At 43.5% G+C, this 13323-nt stretch overlaps 2 protein-coding genes across 6 annotated transcripts in view; one reads left to right on the top strand and one right to left on the bottom strand.

Annotated features, from left to right (window-relative positions):
• Nucleotides 1-7: 7 nt before the first annotated feature.
• Nucleotides 8-13323, bottom strand: part of nudt2 (nudix (nucleoside diphosphate linked moiety X)-type motif 2) — a 14902-nt gene continuing 1586 nt past the window's right edge. For 2 of the 4 annotated variants that reach the window (XM_026347607.1, XM_026347608.1), the window contains exons 2-3: nucleotides 2994-3124; nucleotides 8-2897 (exon numbers count right to left, since the gene is read on the bottom strand). In XM_026347607.1, the coding sequence (XP_026203392.1) occupies nucleotides 2575-2897; nucleotides 2994-3120 (450 nt within the window). In that variant the 5' untranslated portion in view covers nucleotides 3121-3124 and the 3' untranslated portion in view covers nucleotides 8-2574. Of the gene's footprint in view, nucleotides 2898-2993; nucleotides 3125-3605; nucleotides 4022-13323 lie in introns of those variants that run through there. The other 2 variants (XM_026347606.1, XM_026347609.1) reach the window with 2 other exon arrangements.
• Nucleotides 8168-10585, top strand: rfesd (Rieske (Fe-S) domain containing). 2 transcript variants are annotated; one of them, XM_026347604.1, is made up of 4 exons: nucleotides 8168-8307; nucleotides 9109-9279; nucleotides 9588-9622; nucleotides 9806-10582. In XM_026347604.1, the coding sequence occupies exons 2-4, from the start codon at nucleotides 9123-9125 to the stop codon at nucleotides 10082-10084; spliced, it is 471 nt and encodes a 156-aa protein (XP_026203389.1). In that variant the 5' UTR covers nucleotides 8168-8307; nucleotides 9109-9122; the 3' UTR covers nucleotides 10085-10582. The 2 variants fall into 2 exon arrangements, with proteins under 2 accessions (XP_026203389.1, XP_026203390.1); XM_026347605.1 differs by lacking the exon at nucleotides 8168-8307 and having other exon boundaries at nucleotides 8323-9279; nucleotides 9806-10585.

The following is a 13323-nucleotide window of genomic DNA, read 5'->3' as shown; positions in this document are numbered from 1 at the left end:
ATGTAGCTTTTTTTTTTTTTTTTTAACCTCTAATCATAGAAAAGAGAAAACCCAGAGAGTTGGTTTTTGGGGTTAAACTAGGAGCGATATTCACATGGAGCCATATACAGTAGTTATTGTGGATAAGTTGGAAACTCATTCAAAATAAAACAGTATGTCACTGAAAGCTCCTGAAAGGTTTTCAACTTATTTTGCAATTTTCTTTTACCCGTGGCCACTACAGGGTGTTGATTACTAGTGTGAGAGTATATTTATTATCTTCTGGGTTCGGCTCACCCAAAAATACATAAAGGTCTGAATGTTACTAGTTGTGCATAGTTTGGGATTGTCCAGTTGTCCATGTCTGTCTCCAGTCATTTACAAAAGACTGAAAGGATTGAATGCAAAAAAACCCCAAAACAAAAACGTGTTAACAGTGTGAACATTGAGTCTGGAAAGTTGGGATCCACTACAAATGAAATTCATGTATTGAGTTTATTAACCACTAGTTTAATATTAAATTAAACCGAAAATATCTATACATGGGATATTAGTGGTAAAGGAAGAGATGTTTCATACTTTTGGTGAAATTACATTTTGTCCATCAAGGTTATGGTCAAAATTTGCACCCTTATTAAAACCTTTTTCTGATAGTGAAGGGATAGAGATGGTGTTCGTATACCTTAAAATAAGATCACAACGTATCGTAGTTTCACTTTACTGTTTATTAATGAAAAGAATTACCACCAATTCAGAGCAAAGTGTTTCCTTTTATCAGCAAGAGAGTAGCATTTATGTTTTACTAAGTACACTTGATTACTGCTTCAATCATACCCTGACAATTTCGAGAGCCATATTTCACTATATTATTGTAACGTCTCATGAAAGTTAAATGATGGAGGTCATGCTTTTCCACATTCCCTGCTGATTTTAAGATTCCCTAAAATAGCCAGAAGAAAAAGGCCATTAATCGAAGTGAGTGCTTTTTATTCTGCTTTACGAGTTGAAGACGCACGTTTGTTACTTTAATTACTTTTAGTTCATCCATTAATCTGAAGTCATTAATGTGATCCTGCAGGGAGAGAGATGAACACGTACCTGTGTACACTGGCACTGGCTGTGCCACACCGCACAGCCTAAGTGCCACCACCTAAGCTTGAGGCTTAATGTTGCTCTTAAATTTCACTTGTTTTAACGTAAGTACTATGAGCTCTGCGTCCAGGTTTTGAAGTTTATACTGTATTCATAAAGAATAACCTGATTTCAATGCACTGTCAGATTGTTGTCCAATATGAGGATTAGTTTGGATTTGCCAAAAATTTGTAGAAAAAAATATTTTATCCTAAATATCAGTAAACCATTACTCAAACATCTCATATCAAAAAGATAAAGGGATTATAGTATTTCAGATGATGCTATTGTTTTCTGTAGTTGTTTACTTAAATAGCTTGACTATAGACATATCTGTGATGATGAGGTCTACCATAAGAAAAATTAAAATAATGTTTACCAGCTTTTAGTTTTTGGTCAGGAAGTTCAACATGGAATATTTCTCCCATCTCACTTCTCATTCTCTCTTCTCATCCCTGTTATTTTCCTACTTTTCCACATCTGTATACTCCAGTCACTTTGTTTTCCCCATGTTCTGAGTATTCCTTTTATTCATTTGTGACATTCAAGCTTCAAGATTCAAGATTCAAAAAAACTTTATTATTCCCAGAGGGAAATTGTTTATTGTTAATTGTTTTTTCTAAGATCTTTCAGTCCTTCTCCCCACAGGATAATTCAGGTGTTTCAACTAAAAGATTCCATCTTTCATCTGCTGCCTTTACTCCACCACCAGACTGTGGAGGATTCTACTTCAATGCATCACGAATCACTGGGGTCTACTTGTCGGTTGTTGTTGTTTGTTGCTCAGTAAACGTATTCACTCAAACTGAACTCAAGTGTCATCCCAGGTGCTACTACAGCACTTACAGTTTTGAAGCTATGGTAGCAATTGTACAGCATTGTGAAAACATGTTGTTTCTGTCCCCACCATGTGGTAGCAGCTAACGCTTATTTTACCATTGGTTTCGGATACTGGTATCTCTATATTGTCAAATTGCATCTAGAAATGTCTAAAGCATCTAAAAGTAGGACACAATCTGTATTCACTTTGGCTAAATTTGATTTAAACTACAGATAAATTAAACAGCATGCTAGTTATTGAAACAGTATTAACACATAAAACATATCTCTTCTTTTACTGACTTCTACCTGAACTCTAGTGATAAGAGGTCCCTGTTCACTTCCTGCTCCTTTAGTTCTTCTGCTGTCAATGTTGAGAGTAGAAATACTAAAAAACTAAAGCAAACTAAAACACATGCTCAGACCATGTGTTTTAGTTTATTTTGATTTAAATAATCAGTTTTGTATTTGATCTCATTATACATGACCGAGATTCACAGAGAGAGAGATAATCATGTTTGTGAGCAATAACTCAGATCAAAGCAGTATTTCTAGATGCTGATGCCGAAATGAGGTAAGGCCCCACATGCCAGTTGAGTTATTTGTCTTCATCTCATCATCCCACTCTGCACAAATTCTTTCACATCACTGCTTGTCCTGTTGAGCCTGTACGTGTCTATGTGCTGCTCTCAGTGTCTCCTGCATGTCTTCGTGCTGGGCCAGAGTGCAGGCCTCCTCCAGCTTGGCCCAGCGGTAGTCCTGGTGCTCATTAGACAAAGTCACTGCTGTCCCTGGGTCTCTCAGCTCTGCCAGCCGGTACAGCACCTCCTTGGGTTTACCTCGCACCTCATAGTGCAGCTCATGAATGAAGCCGTCTATCACCCGCAGGTGTTCCGCCCCCAGCCCGGCCTCCTCCTTGGTCTCTCTCAGAGCCGTGGTGAGGTCGTCCTCACCTGGGTCCACGTGACCTGATGGTAGTGAAGAGATAAGTAAGACAAATGGTATCTGAAGGTGCACAACGCTACACAGATATATTCATGCACTTTTTTTGAACTTGTAGACACCTTTGGGTGGGGTCCAGTGATGTTTCCCATAAGAGGTTTGCAGGAGAAGGAACTCGATTTTGTCAGGTGGAGGAAAACAGCCCACAAGACGTCGAAAGACTATAAACCCACAAGCTCGCAGTGCCATCTCCCTGTTAAATACAAATATGAACACAAGTGGGTGCTGCATTAGACATCTTTAATTGAAATGTAAACTCCCATTCAACAGAGAGACATACTAGACAATAATACCAGCTGCTATTGAATCCAACAGGCAACACTTACTGAGTACATTGAGCTTTACAGATCAATTTCAGCTCATGTTATAGGACTAAAAAAATCCAAGTCTCAACCTGGCAGTATGTATCAATACTATATTCAATAATATAAGCACTTTAAATCACTGTATATCTAACATTAGCTATCTGTCACACAGTACGTGATGCAGTGAGCCGAGTCGTCTCTGCATGTTAGCTTAGCGTCTCTGCTTGTTTCTATAACAAACACTGTCTAAACTCAACATGCGGTAGTTTCTATTCTTTCTGTGGGCAGTTTTAGAGAACATGTTCTCTGCTTCACTTTTCAAATACATATTCATTTAGCTACTTCTGTTCATGACAGGCAGGAACCTACCGTTGACTCACTGTGATCGCTGCCCAGCCCAGCTCAGCGGTGTACCGACAAATAGTTCCGCTTTCGCTCTGGAGACTGACAACAAAGGTTCCGCTTTCCAGACCTGCTACAGTCTATTAGTACACTCAACACTCAAGTACATGTCTAAAAAATACTTCACTCCAAGTACAAGTAACGCCTCAAATTCTTCATTCACGTTACTAAGTACACGCTTCTTTCACTAAGAGGAAAAAGGTTAAATCAACATGAATGTGTGGTCCAGATTTGTTCCACATGTGCCCCCTAAATAAGGTTTCTGCAGAAGTCTAAATTGCTCAGGCCTTGTTCACTATATTCATGTGCAGATTCAAGGAGAGAACCACCTCGCAGACCTTATTTGAGAGAATTTCATTTAAAAAGAGCATTCATTTCATTTCCTCTATGCAGAAAATCTTCTTTTAGTTCCATCCATTTTCTTCCGCTTATCCGGGGCCGGGTCGCGGGGGGAGCAGCTTTAGCAGAGATGCCCAGACTTCCCTCTCCCTAGACACCTCCTCCAGCTCTTCCGGGGGGACACCGAGGCGTTCCCAGGCCAGCCGAGAGACATAGTCCCTCCAGCGTGTCCTGGGTCTTCCCCGGGGCCTCCTCCCGGTGGGACAGGACCGGAAAACCTCCCCTACGAGGCGTCCCGGGGGCATCCGAAACAGATGCCCAAGCCACCTCAACTGGCCCCTCTCGATGCAGAGGAGCAGCGGCTCTACTCCGAGCTCCTCCCGGGTGACTGAGCTCCTCACCCTATCTCTAAGGGTGCGCCCAGCCACTCTGCGGAGGAAACTCATTTCGGCCGCTTGTATCCGCGACCTTGTCCTTTCGGTCATGACCCAAAGCTCATGACCATAGGTGAGGGTAGGAACGTAGACTGACCGGTAAATCGAGAGCTTTGCCTTTCGGCTCAGCTCCTTTTTCACCACGACGGACCGGTACACCGACCGCATTACTGCTGCCGATGCACCAATCCGTCTGTCAATCTCACGCTCCCTATTTCCCTCACTCGTGAACAAGACCCCAAGATACTTAAACTCCTCCACTTGAGGGAGGATCTCCCCCCCAACCTGGAGGGTGCAAGCCACCTTTTTCCGGTTGAGAACCATGGCCTCGGACTTGGAGGTGCTGATTCTCATCCCAGCCCCTTCACACTCGGCTGCAAACCGCCCCAGTGCCTGCTGGAGGTCCCGGTCTGATGAAGCCAACAGGACAACATCATCTGCAAAAAGCAGAGATGAAATCCTGTGATTCCCAAACCGGATTCCCTCCGACCCCTGGCTGCGCCTAGAAATCCTGTCCATAAAGGTAATGAACAGGATCGGTGACAAAGGGCAGCCCTGTCGGAGTCCAACATGCACCGGGAACAAGTCTGACTTACTACCGGCAATGCGAACCAAGCTCCTACTCCGGTCATACAAGGACCGAATGGCCCTTAACAAAGGGTCCCGAATCCCGTATTCCCGGAGTACCCCCCACAGGATGCCACGAGGGACACGGTCAAACGCCTTCTCCAAGTCTACAAAACACATGTAGACTGGATGGGCGAACTCCCATGAACCCTCGAGCACCCTAGCGAGAGTATGGAGCTGGTCCAGTGTTCCACGGCCAGGACGAAAACCGCATTGTTCCTCCTGGATCCGAGGTTCGACTAGCGGCCTAACTCTCCTCTCCAGCACTCTGGAATAGACTTTCCCAGGGAGGCTGAGGAGTGTGATCCCCCTATAGTTGGAACACACCCTCCGGTCCCCCTTTTTAAAAAGAGGAACCACCACCCCGGTCTGCCAGTCCAGAGGTACTGTCCCCGATCTCCACGCGATGCTGCAAAGGCGTGTCAGCCAAGACAGCCCTACAACATCCAGAGACTTAAGGTACTCGGGGCGAATTTCATCCACCCCTGGTGCCTTGCCACCGAGGAGCTTACTGACTACCTCGGTGACTTCAACCAGGGAAATGGACGAATCAACCTCCGAGTCCCCAGCCTCTGCTTCCTCAACAGAAGCCGTGTCAACGGGGTTGAGGAGATCCTCAAAGTATTCCTTCCACCGTCCTACAACGTCCCCAGTCGAAGTCAGCAACTCCCCACCTCCACTGTAAACAGTGTTGGCGGGAAACTGCTTTCCCCTTCTGAGGCGCCGGACGGTTTGCCAGAATTTCCTTGAGGCAGACCGATAGTCCTCCTCCATGGCCTCGCCGAACTTTTCCCAGGTCCGAGTTTTTGCCTCTGCGACCGCGCGGGCTGCGGCACGTTTGGCCTGCCGATACCCATCAGCTGCATCAGGAGTCCCACAGGCCAACCAGGCCTGATAAGACTCCTTCTTCAGCTTGACGGCTTCCCTTACTTCCGGTGTCCACCACCGGGTTCGGGGATTGCCGCCACGACAGGCACCAGAGACCCTACGGCCACAGCTCCGAACAGCCGCATTGACAATGGAGGTGGAAAACATGGTCCACTCGGACTCAATGTCTCCAGACTCCCTCGGGACCTGATTGTAGCTCTCCCGGAGGTGGGAGTTGAAGACCTCTCTGACAGAGGGTTCCACCAGACGTTCCCAACAGACCCTCACAATACGTTTGGGTCTGCCAGGTCTATCCCGCTCCCTCCTCCGCCATCGGATCCAACTTACCACCAGGTGGTGATCAGTTGACAGCTCAGCCCCTCTCTTCACCCGAGTGTCCAAGACATATGGTCGGAGGTCAGATGACACAACCACAAAGTCGATCATAGACCTCCGACCTAGGGTGTCCTGGTGCCACGTGCACTGATGGACACCCTTATGCTTGAACATGGTGTTCGTTATGGACAAGCTGTGACTAGCACAGAAGTCCAATAACAAAACACCACTCGGGTTCAGATCAGGGAGGCCGTTCCTCCCAATCACGCCCCTCCAGGTATCACTGTCATTGCCCACGTGGGCGTTGACAGTTAGTTAGTAGTAACAATTAAAACACAACAGTGAAGCTGTGTGAAAAGAGAAAATAGCTATTGTGAACTGTGAATTGTGTTATTACAGGGACTTGGTATGGAACAAAAACAACAGCTGTAAAGAGACAGGAGACAGTGGTTCAACATTGAAACCTTTTAAATACCTATATTATATATTGAGAATTGTACTTGACTGCTTTGTTGTTAATAGTTAATAAGACTGTAATTATTCACACATACTTCTTCCAAATTCCTTCAAAATAAAAGCATCAATCTGATTTACTTGCTTTAATAGCTAAATTAAATATCAATATTCGATATATCGAGATTTCTGCTTCTGACTGGTTAATTGTGGTTAGTTAATAAGATTGTTTGACAGTTTAATAAAATATTTCTACTTCCTCCAAATCCTTTCAGGTTTAGTGGCTACACTGCTTCACATTAATGTCCTCTACACAGACTGAGTGTCAGACAGCCGTGGAGGCTACATGTGGTGTTTGTCATGTCTTCACAGGAAATCCGGATTTTTAAATTAAGTCTCAATTTAGTAACACAAGATTACTTTTGGTCTCTATACAATAATGTATTTATTTTAATAAAGTTATTTATAGTAAACTTGCAACCTTCAAAATAATGGTCTCCTTTAATAACAGTCCTGTTTTCACAATAACAGCTATCATACCTAAAATTTAAAAGGAAATGCTTAAAGTGGTTTGATTATTCAAAGTATTAGCACCAGGACTTAAATGGCAGTATATGACAGTGTGCAGTACGCTAAAGTTTCAAACTAAAAACATACATGTCAAAATTTCTCCTTCTGTCATTTATGGTCTACATCTTGTTTTTCACTGGTTTATGTATCTTTTATTTCAACTTCTTTTTTCCCCTCTTTTTCTGCCTTATACTTTTAGCCTCACCTTTGTCCATCTGTTTTATTTTTTGTCAACTTTTTCTTATGGTCAACTTTTAATATTTGAGAACTTTTTTCAGTTTGTCAACTTTTTCCTTTTGTCAACTTTTCCTCTTTACCGACTTTTCTTTGTGATGTTCTTTTAGATAATAACTGCGAGAACTTGTCATTGCAGTATCTAAGCTCTCCCACGTAATTTCTTCAGAAATTGCTTTCTGTAGTATTATTTGTAATAATATAACAGTAAGACATTAAACTGTAGATTACATAATGTACAACGTTTTATATTTGTTAGATTATATTATCATTGGTCATTAATATTACTGTCAGTGTTAATAATATAATTAAATGGTAGGGGCTCTACAATTGAATCTTTACTGTGGCAAATTGTATTTCATATGTATGTATTATTTCATTAAGTAATTTGCATGTTTTGTATGCATAATGTAGTAAATATAGCTGCACTGCTTATACACTGTAAAGTAAAAAGTATATTTAACTTTAAAATGTAATGATGTACAACTATAAATAGCAGATAATGAAAACAACTAGTAATCTATTAAATAATATATAGGCTAAATATATATATTTTGGAACAAGTACTTGCTGGAAAACTCTCCCACTATCAGGTTAAGCAGGTAGTTTTATAAGAAATTCTTTATAATGTAATAGCTGCTGTGCCTGTGGGAGCCAGATAAGGAATGTAGCCAGTGTAGATAGGACCAACTGAAGACAGCTTGCATCTGATGATAATAGAGACAGGGTCCCATCATCATGCAACACTGAGCTGTCAGGAGTTCAGTTATTCAGCTTGACGGAGGAGACGGTGCTGCTGATTTTTCAAGGTAAATCCTAAAATAGGAGTAAAATGTGTTTTGTTGCTTTCACGCATAACCAAAAATGTATAGGGAGAGGGAGAGACAGACAGATAGTGAGGAAGCATAAACATAACTACAGTTTTTGAAAGAATCATTCAAAGTTAGCCTGCAGTCATGGGCTCCTTTGAAAAAAAAATATTACTTCACTGACATAAATAATGATTTTGCTGTTCTGTGGCTTCTTATCATGTAACTGTGGTTTAGCCTGAGGCTTCCACACATGTGACTTTTGATGCTACTACTACTGTGCTTACTCAGCCTGCACTGAAGTGCTCATTTTTCCACTCCACTGTACATGACTCATACTTGGGGTCAGGTTACCAAGCATCTAGATACTTTTTGGTAGATACTGGCACAGAGATTCTACAAGGAGTGTGAGTCTGAAGTTGAGTTGTTGTTGAGTAAAAAGATGACAGCTGAATTTGGGTTTTATGTCACACTCTGGTGTCACTTTTTGTAGGTCACGTAGTCACAGAATGCTTAAAATGCTAGTGGAAATTTAGGGAATTATCAATATAGTTTATACTACAGAAAAATCTGTCCAAATCAATCTTTGATAGCTCTTTTTGTATGTTTGTGTGTTTGTTTATAACAATTCATGACTCTGTTGGTTTGGGGTAGTACAGCTCATCAATGCCATGACCAAGACATGTCCTTGCTTGAAGCTGAATATTCTGAAGGTGTTGTTGACTTAAATTAGGCTGACAAATGCATTGTGATGTGCCAACACAGCGTGATTGTTTAAATGCTACATTGTGATATTTCAAGCTTGCCTTTGAAACATGGGGGATCAAGAGCAGCCCACTGGGGGGACTCATTTTGTCGGGAAGAAGGACGAACTGATTAAAGCAAAGCGCACTCTTAGAACACTGGAGGGTCGGGACATACTGATCATCTACAATCAGGAAGCCTTCTATGCTATGGATGCTTACTGTTATCGTGAGTACAGCTTCTCACGCTTCGAGTTTCACTCAAAATCTGATAATACACTGCATGATAATAATATGTAATCAATCAAATGTGCTCTTGACAAATGCCTTCCTTCACTGAACCACTTTAAAAATAAGCTGCATCTAATAGAGACCCTGCCAGAGGCCATTTAATACCAGGGTGCCCTACACTTTACACATGTAGTGTAGCAATAGTTTTACATATTGCCTTCAATGTGAGTCCAGTCAGCAAAACATTAGCGTGCTGTGTCCTCATTGCTTATTCTGCAATACACTGATCTCCCACCTTCTCCACAGATGCTGGGGGAATACTGGAGAATGGAGACATCGAGGTGAGATTTACGCTTGACTTAACAGATGAGAGGCCACTTTTTGTCTGAGTCAGAAGAAAGAAGCCAACTTGCCATTTAAGTTAATGTATAAGATTGTCATTTTGGTTATGATAATATTCTGCACTTATCCCACACTGAGTTGTTAACCTACTTTCTTTCACACACCCACACATAAATATACAGGAAATTGATGGCAAGATGTGCATAATTTGTCCAAAGCACAAGTACAAGATCTCGCTAGCCAAGGGGGAGGGCCTGTACAGGGGCACCGACCGCAGACAAGACCCGCCGGTGACCAAGTGGTACTCCAAGGGTGTGAAGCAACGAACCCACATAGTCACAGAGACTGATGGGGACATCTATGTGAAGCTATCTGAGGAGTTGTGCTGGATTGACTCTGATTACTTCCAGGGAGAAAAGGGGAAACTGGAAAGAGCCAAATATGAGGAGGATTCACCTTGATAGTAGATGGATGTGGGTGGCATCTCCATATTGCCTACTCTAATCTTGCTGCATAGAGAGTATGTCAGATTTTTCCTTATTTTTTAATGGCTTTGTAAGAATTTAGAATATTAAATTTCTTTATCTACAGCCTGCTAGTTATTTACAAATTATTCAAATGTTTTCCTCATGTATTACACGTGTGGACTTTCACTTAATAATAATAAAAAAAATGTATGGATGAATGGATTGATTTATGGTTCTCTGTTCCTAAAGTGGGCAGTGGCAAAAAAATGTGTGCACACAACTGGTGCTTCCCTGTGTGTTTCAATATTTCTCATGTATTATGCATACACCGAATGAATCGATATGATAAAGAGGTTTATGGCAATCAATAAAGCCCTAAAGTGGAAAATCATTCATGTAAAATATTAAGATCATACCACAAAAGTGACCACTTTATTTTGTAGCATTCATGTTTGTTGACATCAGAAAGTGTATATCAGGTCACAGGCTGTATAAAGTCAAACATTTGCTTGACCCTATGCAGCTTAAAAGAATAAGAAAAAAACTAAACTAAACAAAAAAACAACCTTGTTAAAGACATTGAACAAATCCCTGAGGTTGTAAAAAGGTGTGTTGACAGCAGCTTCAGACAGGTGCTGAAGCTGGCACCAGTCCTGACTGGTCCTGACGTGTAACGTGTAACAATAACTTTTGCATAAGCTTTCTATATACATAGTATGCAGAAGATTATGGTTTTATCATTTCTTAACCATTTGATGTAAAGGGGCAAGACAGCCTGTCACATTCAGATTCTTTTTCTTTTTTGTTTCTGTGCACAAACAGTGACACTGCCCTAGATCTGCAAATGCCATAGGCTGATAACACAAATGCTGTGGGGTATGATGCTCCTCTGTGCATGAATGATGTTGGTCTCTGGAGGCCTGCAGCAACATCACAACACAGTGTAAGGGCCTTGGCCTACGTGACGTTTGGAATACAATCACGCAATACACAGGCCCCAGGTCACATGAAACAAGGAGCTGAGTTTGTAGAGATTAAAATGGAAATATGTAGTCAAGATGGGAATCTTGATTCAAGGCAGGGACAATTATGAGCAGGTGCAGGTGGTCATTTGTAGTAGGTCAAGTGGAGAAGCTGAGGAACAGACGGTCTGGGGAAACTGCTTAGCATAGTGTGTCTTTTTCCAGAAGGAGAGGTATATGCAGGGCATGTAAGCAGCATGTCTTTAGTATTGTAGTGTTCATTAAAACCGAAAGCTTCTCTGCTGTTTTTTATGTTTTGCATTATTCATGATGATTGTGAATGACACAAGAGGCTCTGGTTAAACCTTTAAGACTCCTGCTATTCCTCCTCTCAAAAAACTGTGGGAGCCCTAGAGTTTAACCAGGAGAATGGACTATACCAAGTGTTGTTAAATGTCTTGCTAGGAAACAGATCTCCCACGCTTCGCTCATTATGATGTTACCACTATCATTTACAGTGCTTGTACCGCTGGGCAGATCATTTATGTCTGCTCATGTGGGCCATTAAAGTCCGTCCCTATTGCATTTAACACAGAAGGTGAAAAGTAGAGAAGACAACACTGTTTGAGTGACAACAGTGTCTGAGTAACAACAGTGTCTGGGTGACAACAGTGTCTGAGTAACAACAGTGTCTGAGTGACAACAGTGTCTGAGTGACAACAGTGTCTGAGTGACAACAGTGTCTGAGTAACAACAGTGTCTGGGTGACAACAGTGTCTGAGTGACAACAGTGTCTGAGTAACAACAGTGTCTGAGTGACAACAGTGTCTGAGTGACAGTGTCTGAGTAACAACAGTGTCTGAGTAACAACAGTGTCTGAGTATCAACAGTGTCTGAGTGACAACAGTGTCTGAATATCAACAGTGTCTGAGTAACAACAGTGTCTGAGTATCAACAGTGTCTGAGTGACAGTGTCTGAGTAACAACAGTGTCTGAGTAACAACACTGTCTGAGTATCAACAGTGTCTGAGTGACAACCGTGTCCTGAGTATCAAAGTGTCTGAAGTACAACAGTGTCTGAGTATCAACAGTGTCTGGGTGACAACAGTGTCTGAGTAACAACAGTGTCTGAGTAACAACAGTGTCTGAGTAACAACAGTGTCTGAGTATCAACAGTGTCTGGGTGACAACAGTGTCTGAGTATCAACAGTGTCTGAGTAACAACAGTGTCTGAGTATCAACAGTGTCTGAGTGACAACAGTGTCTGAGTATCAACAGTGTCTGAGTATCAACAGTGTCTGAGTGACAACAGTGTCTGAGTATCAACAGTGTCTGGGTGACAACAGTGTCTGAGTGACAGTGTCTGGGTGACAACAGTGTCTGAGTATCAACAGTGGAGAGAAGGGGGGGGGGGGGGGGGGGGGGGGGGGGGGGGGGGGGGGGGGGGGGGGGGGGGGGGGGGTGGGGGGGGGGGGGGGGGGGGGGGGGGGGGGGGGTGGGGGTGTGGGGGGGGGTAGGGGGGGGGTGCCATGGGGTTGTGGGTAAAGGGCAGGTGGTGTTTGGGTGTAGAGGAGGGGGAAGGGATGGGGGAGGGGAAGGGTGGTTGTGGGAGGGGGGGGGGGGGGGGGGGGGGGGGGGGGGATGGGGGGGGGGGGGGGGGGCGTGTTGTTTGGATGTTGTGGTGGTTGCGGGGTGGGTGTTCTTCGCGTCTCTCTCGCGCTATCGGCGAGAGCTGGCGTTGGCTCTCTGCTCACATCGGCACTCGCTTTAGCTCATCTCTCGCGATCTCGTTACGCGGTCTCTCAGCGCTTCTCGCGCTAGAGCTAGTGTGTCTCTCCGCTCTCTCTAGTGTCGCCTCTATCTCTCGCGTCTCGCTCTCTGCCTCTCTCTCTGCTTCTTTTCTCTTTCGGCCTCGTTCTTCTACTCTGCTTCTCTCCATTCTTCTCGGCTTTTCTCTCTCTTCGCCTCTTTGCTCTGCTCTATTCTTTCTCCCTCTCCCTCACTTCTCTCTCTACCCCTCTGTTTACTCTCCTCCCCTCTCCTCTCTCTCTCTCGCTCGCTCTCTCTCCTCCTCGTCGCTCTACCTCTCTCTCTCCCTCTGCTCTCTCTCTCTTTTCTCTTCTCTCCCACTCCTCGTCTCTCTCTCTCCCTCTCTCCCCCCTCTCTCTCTCTCTTTTTCTCTCTCTCACTCTCTTAACCCTCTCTCTCGTTTCCCCCTCTCTCTCTCGGCGTTCTCTCCCCCATCTCTCTCATCGCTCGTCGCCCACTTCT

The sequence above is a fragment of the Anabas testudineus genome, chromosome 5 (assembly GCF_900324465.2).
Source record: "Anabas testudineus chromosome 5, fAnaTes1.2, whole genome shotgun sequence".
In the NCBI taxonomy this organism is placed as follows: domain Eukaryota; kingdom Metazoa; phylum Chordata; class Actinopteri; order Anabantiformes; family Anabantidae; genus Anabas; species Anabas testudineus.
The sequence above is the reverse complement of the archived record's forward strand: the minus strand, read 5'-3'. Positions and strand labels throughout refer to the sequence as shown.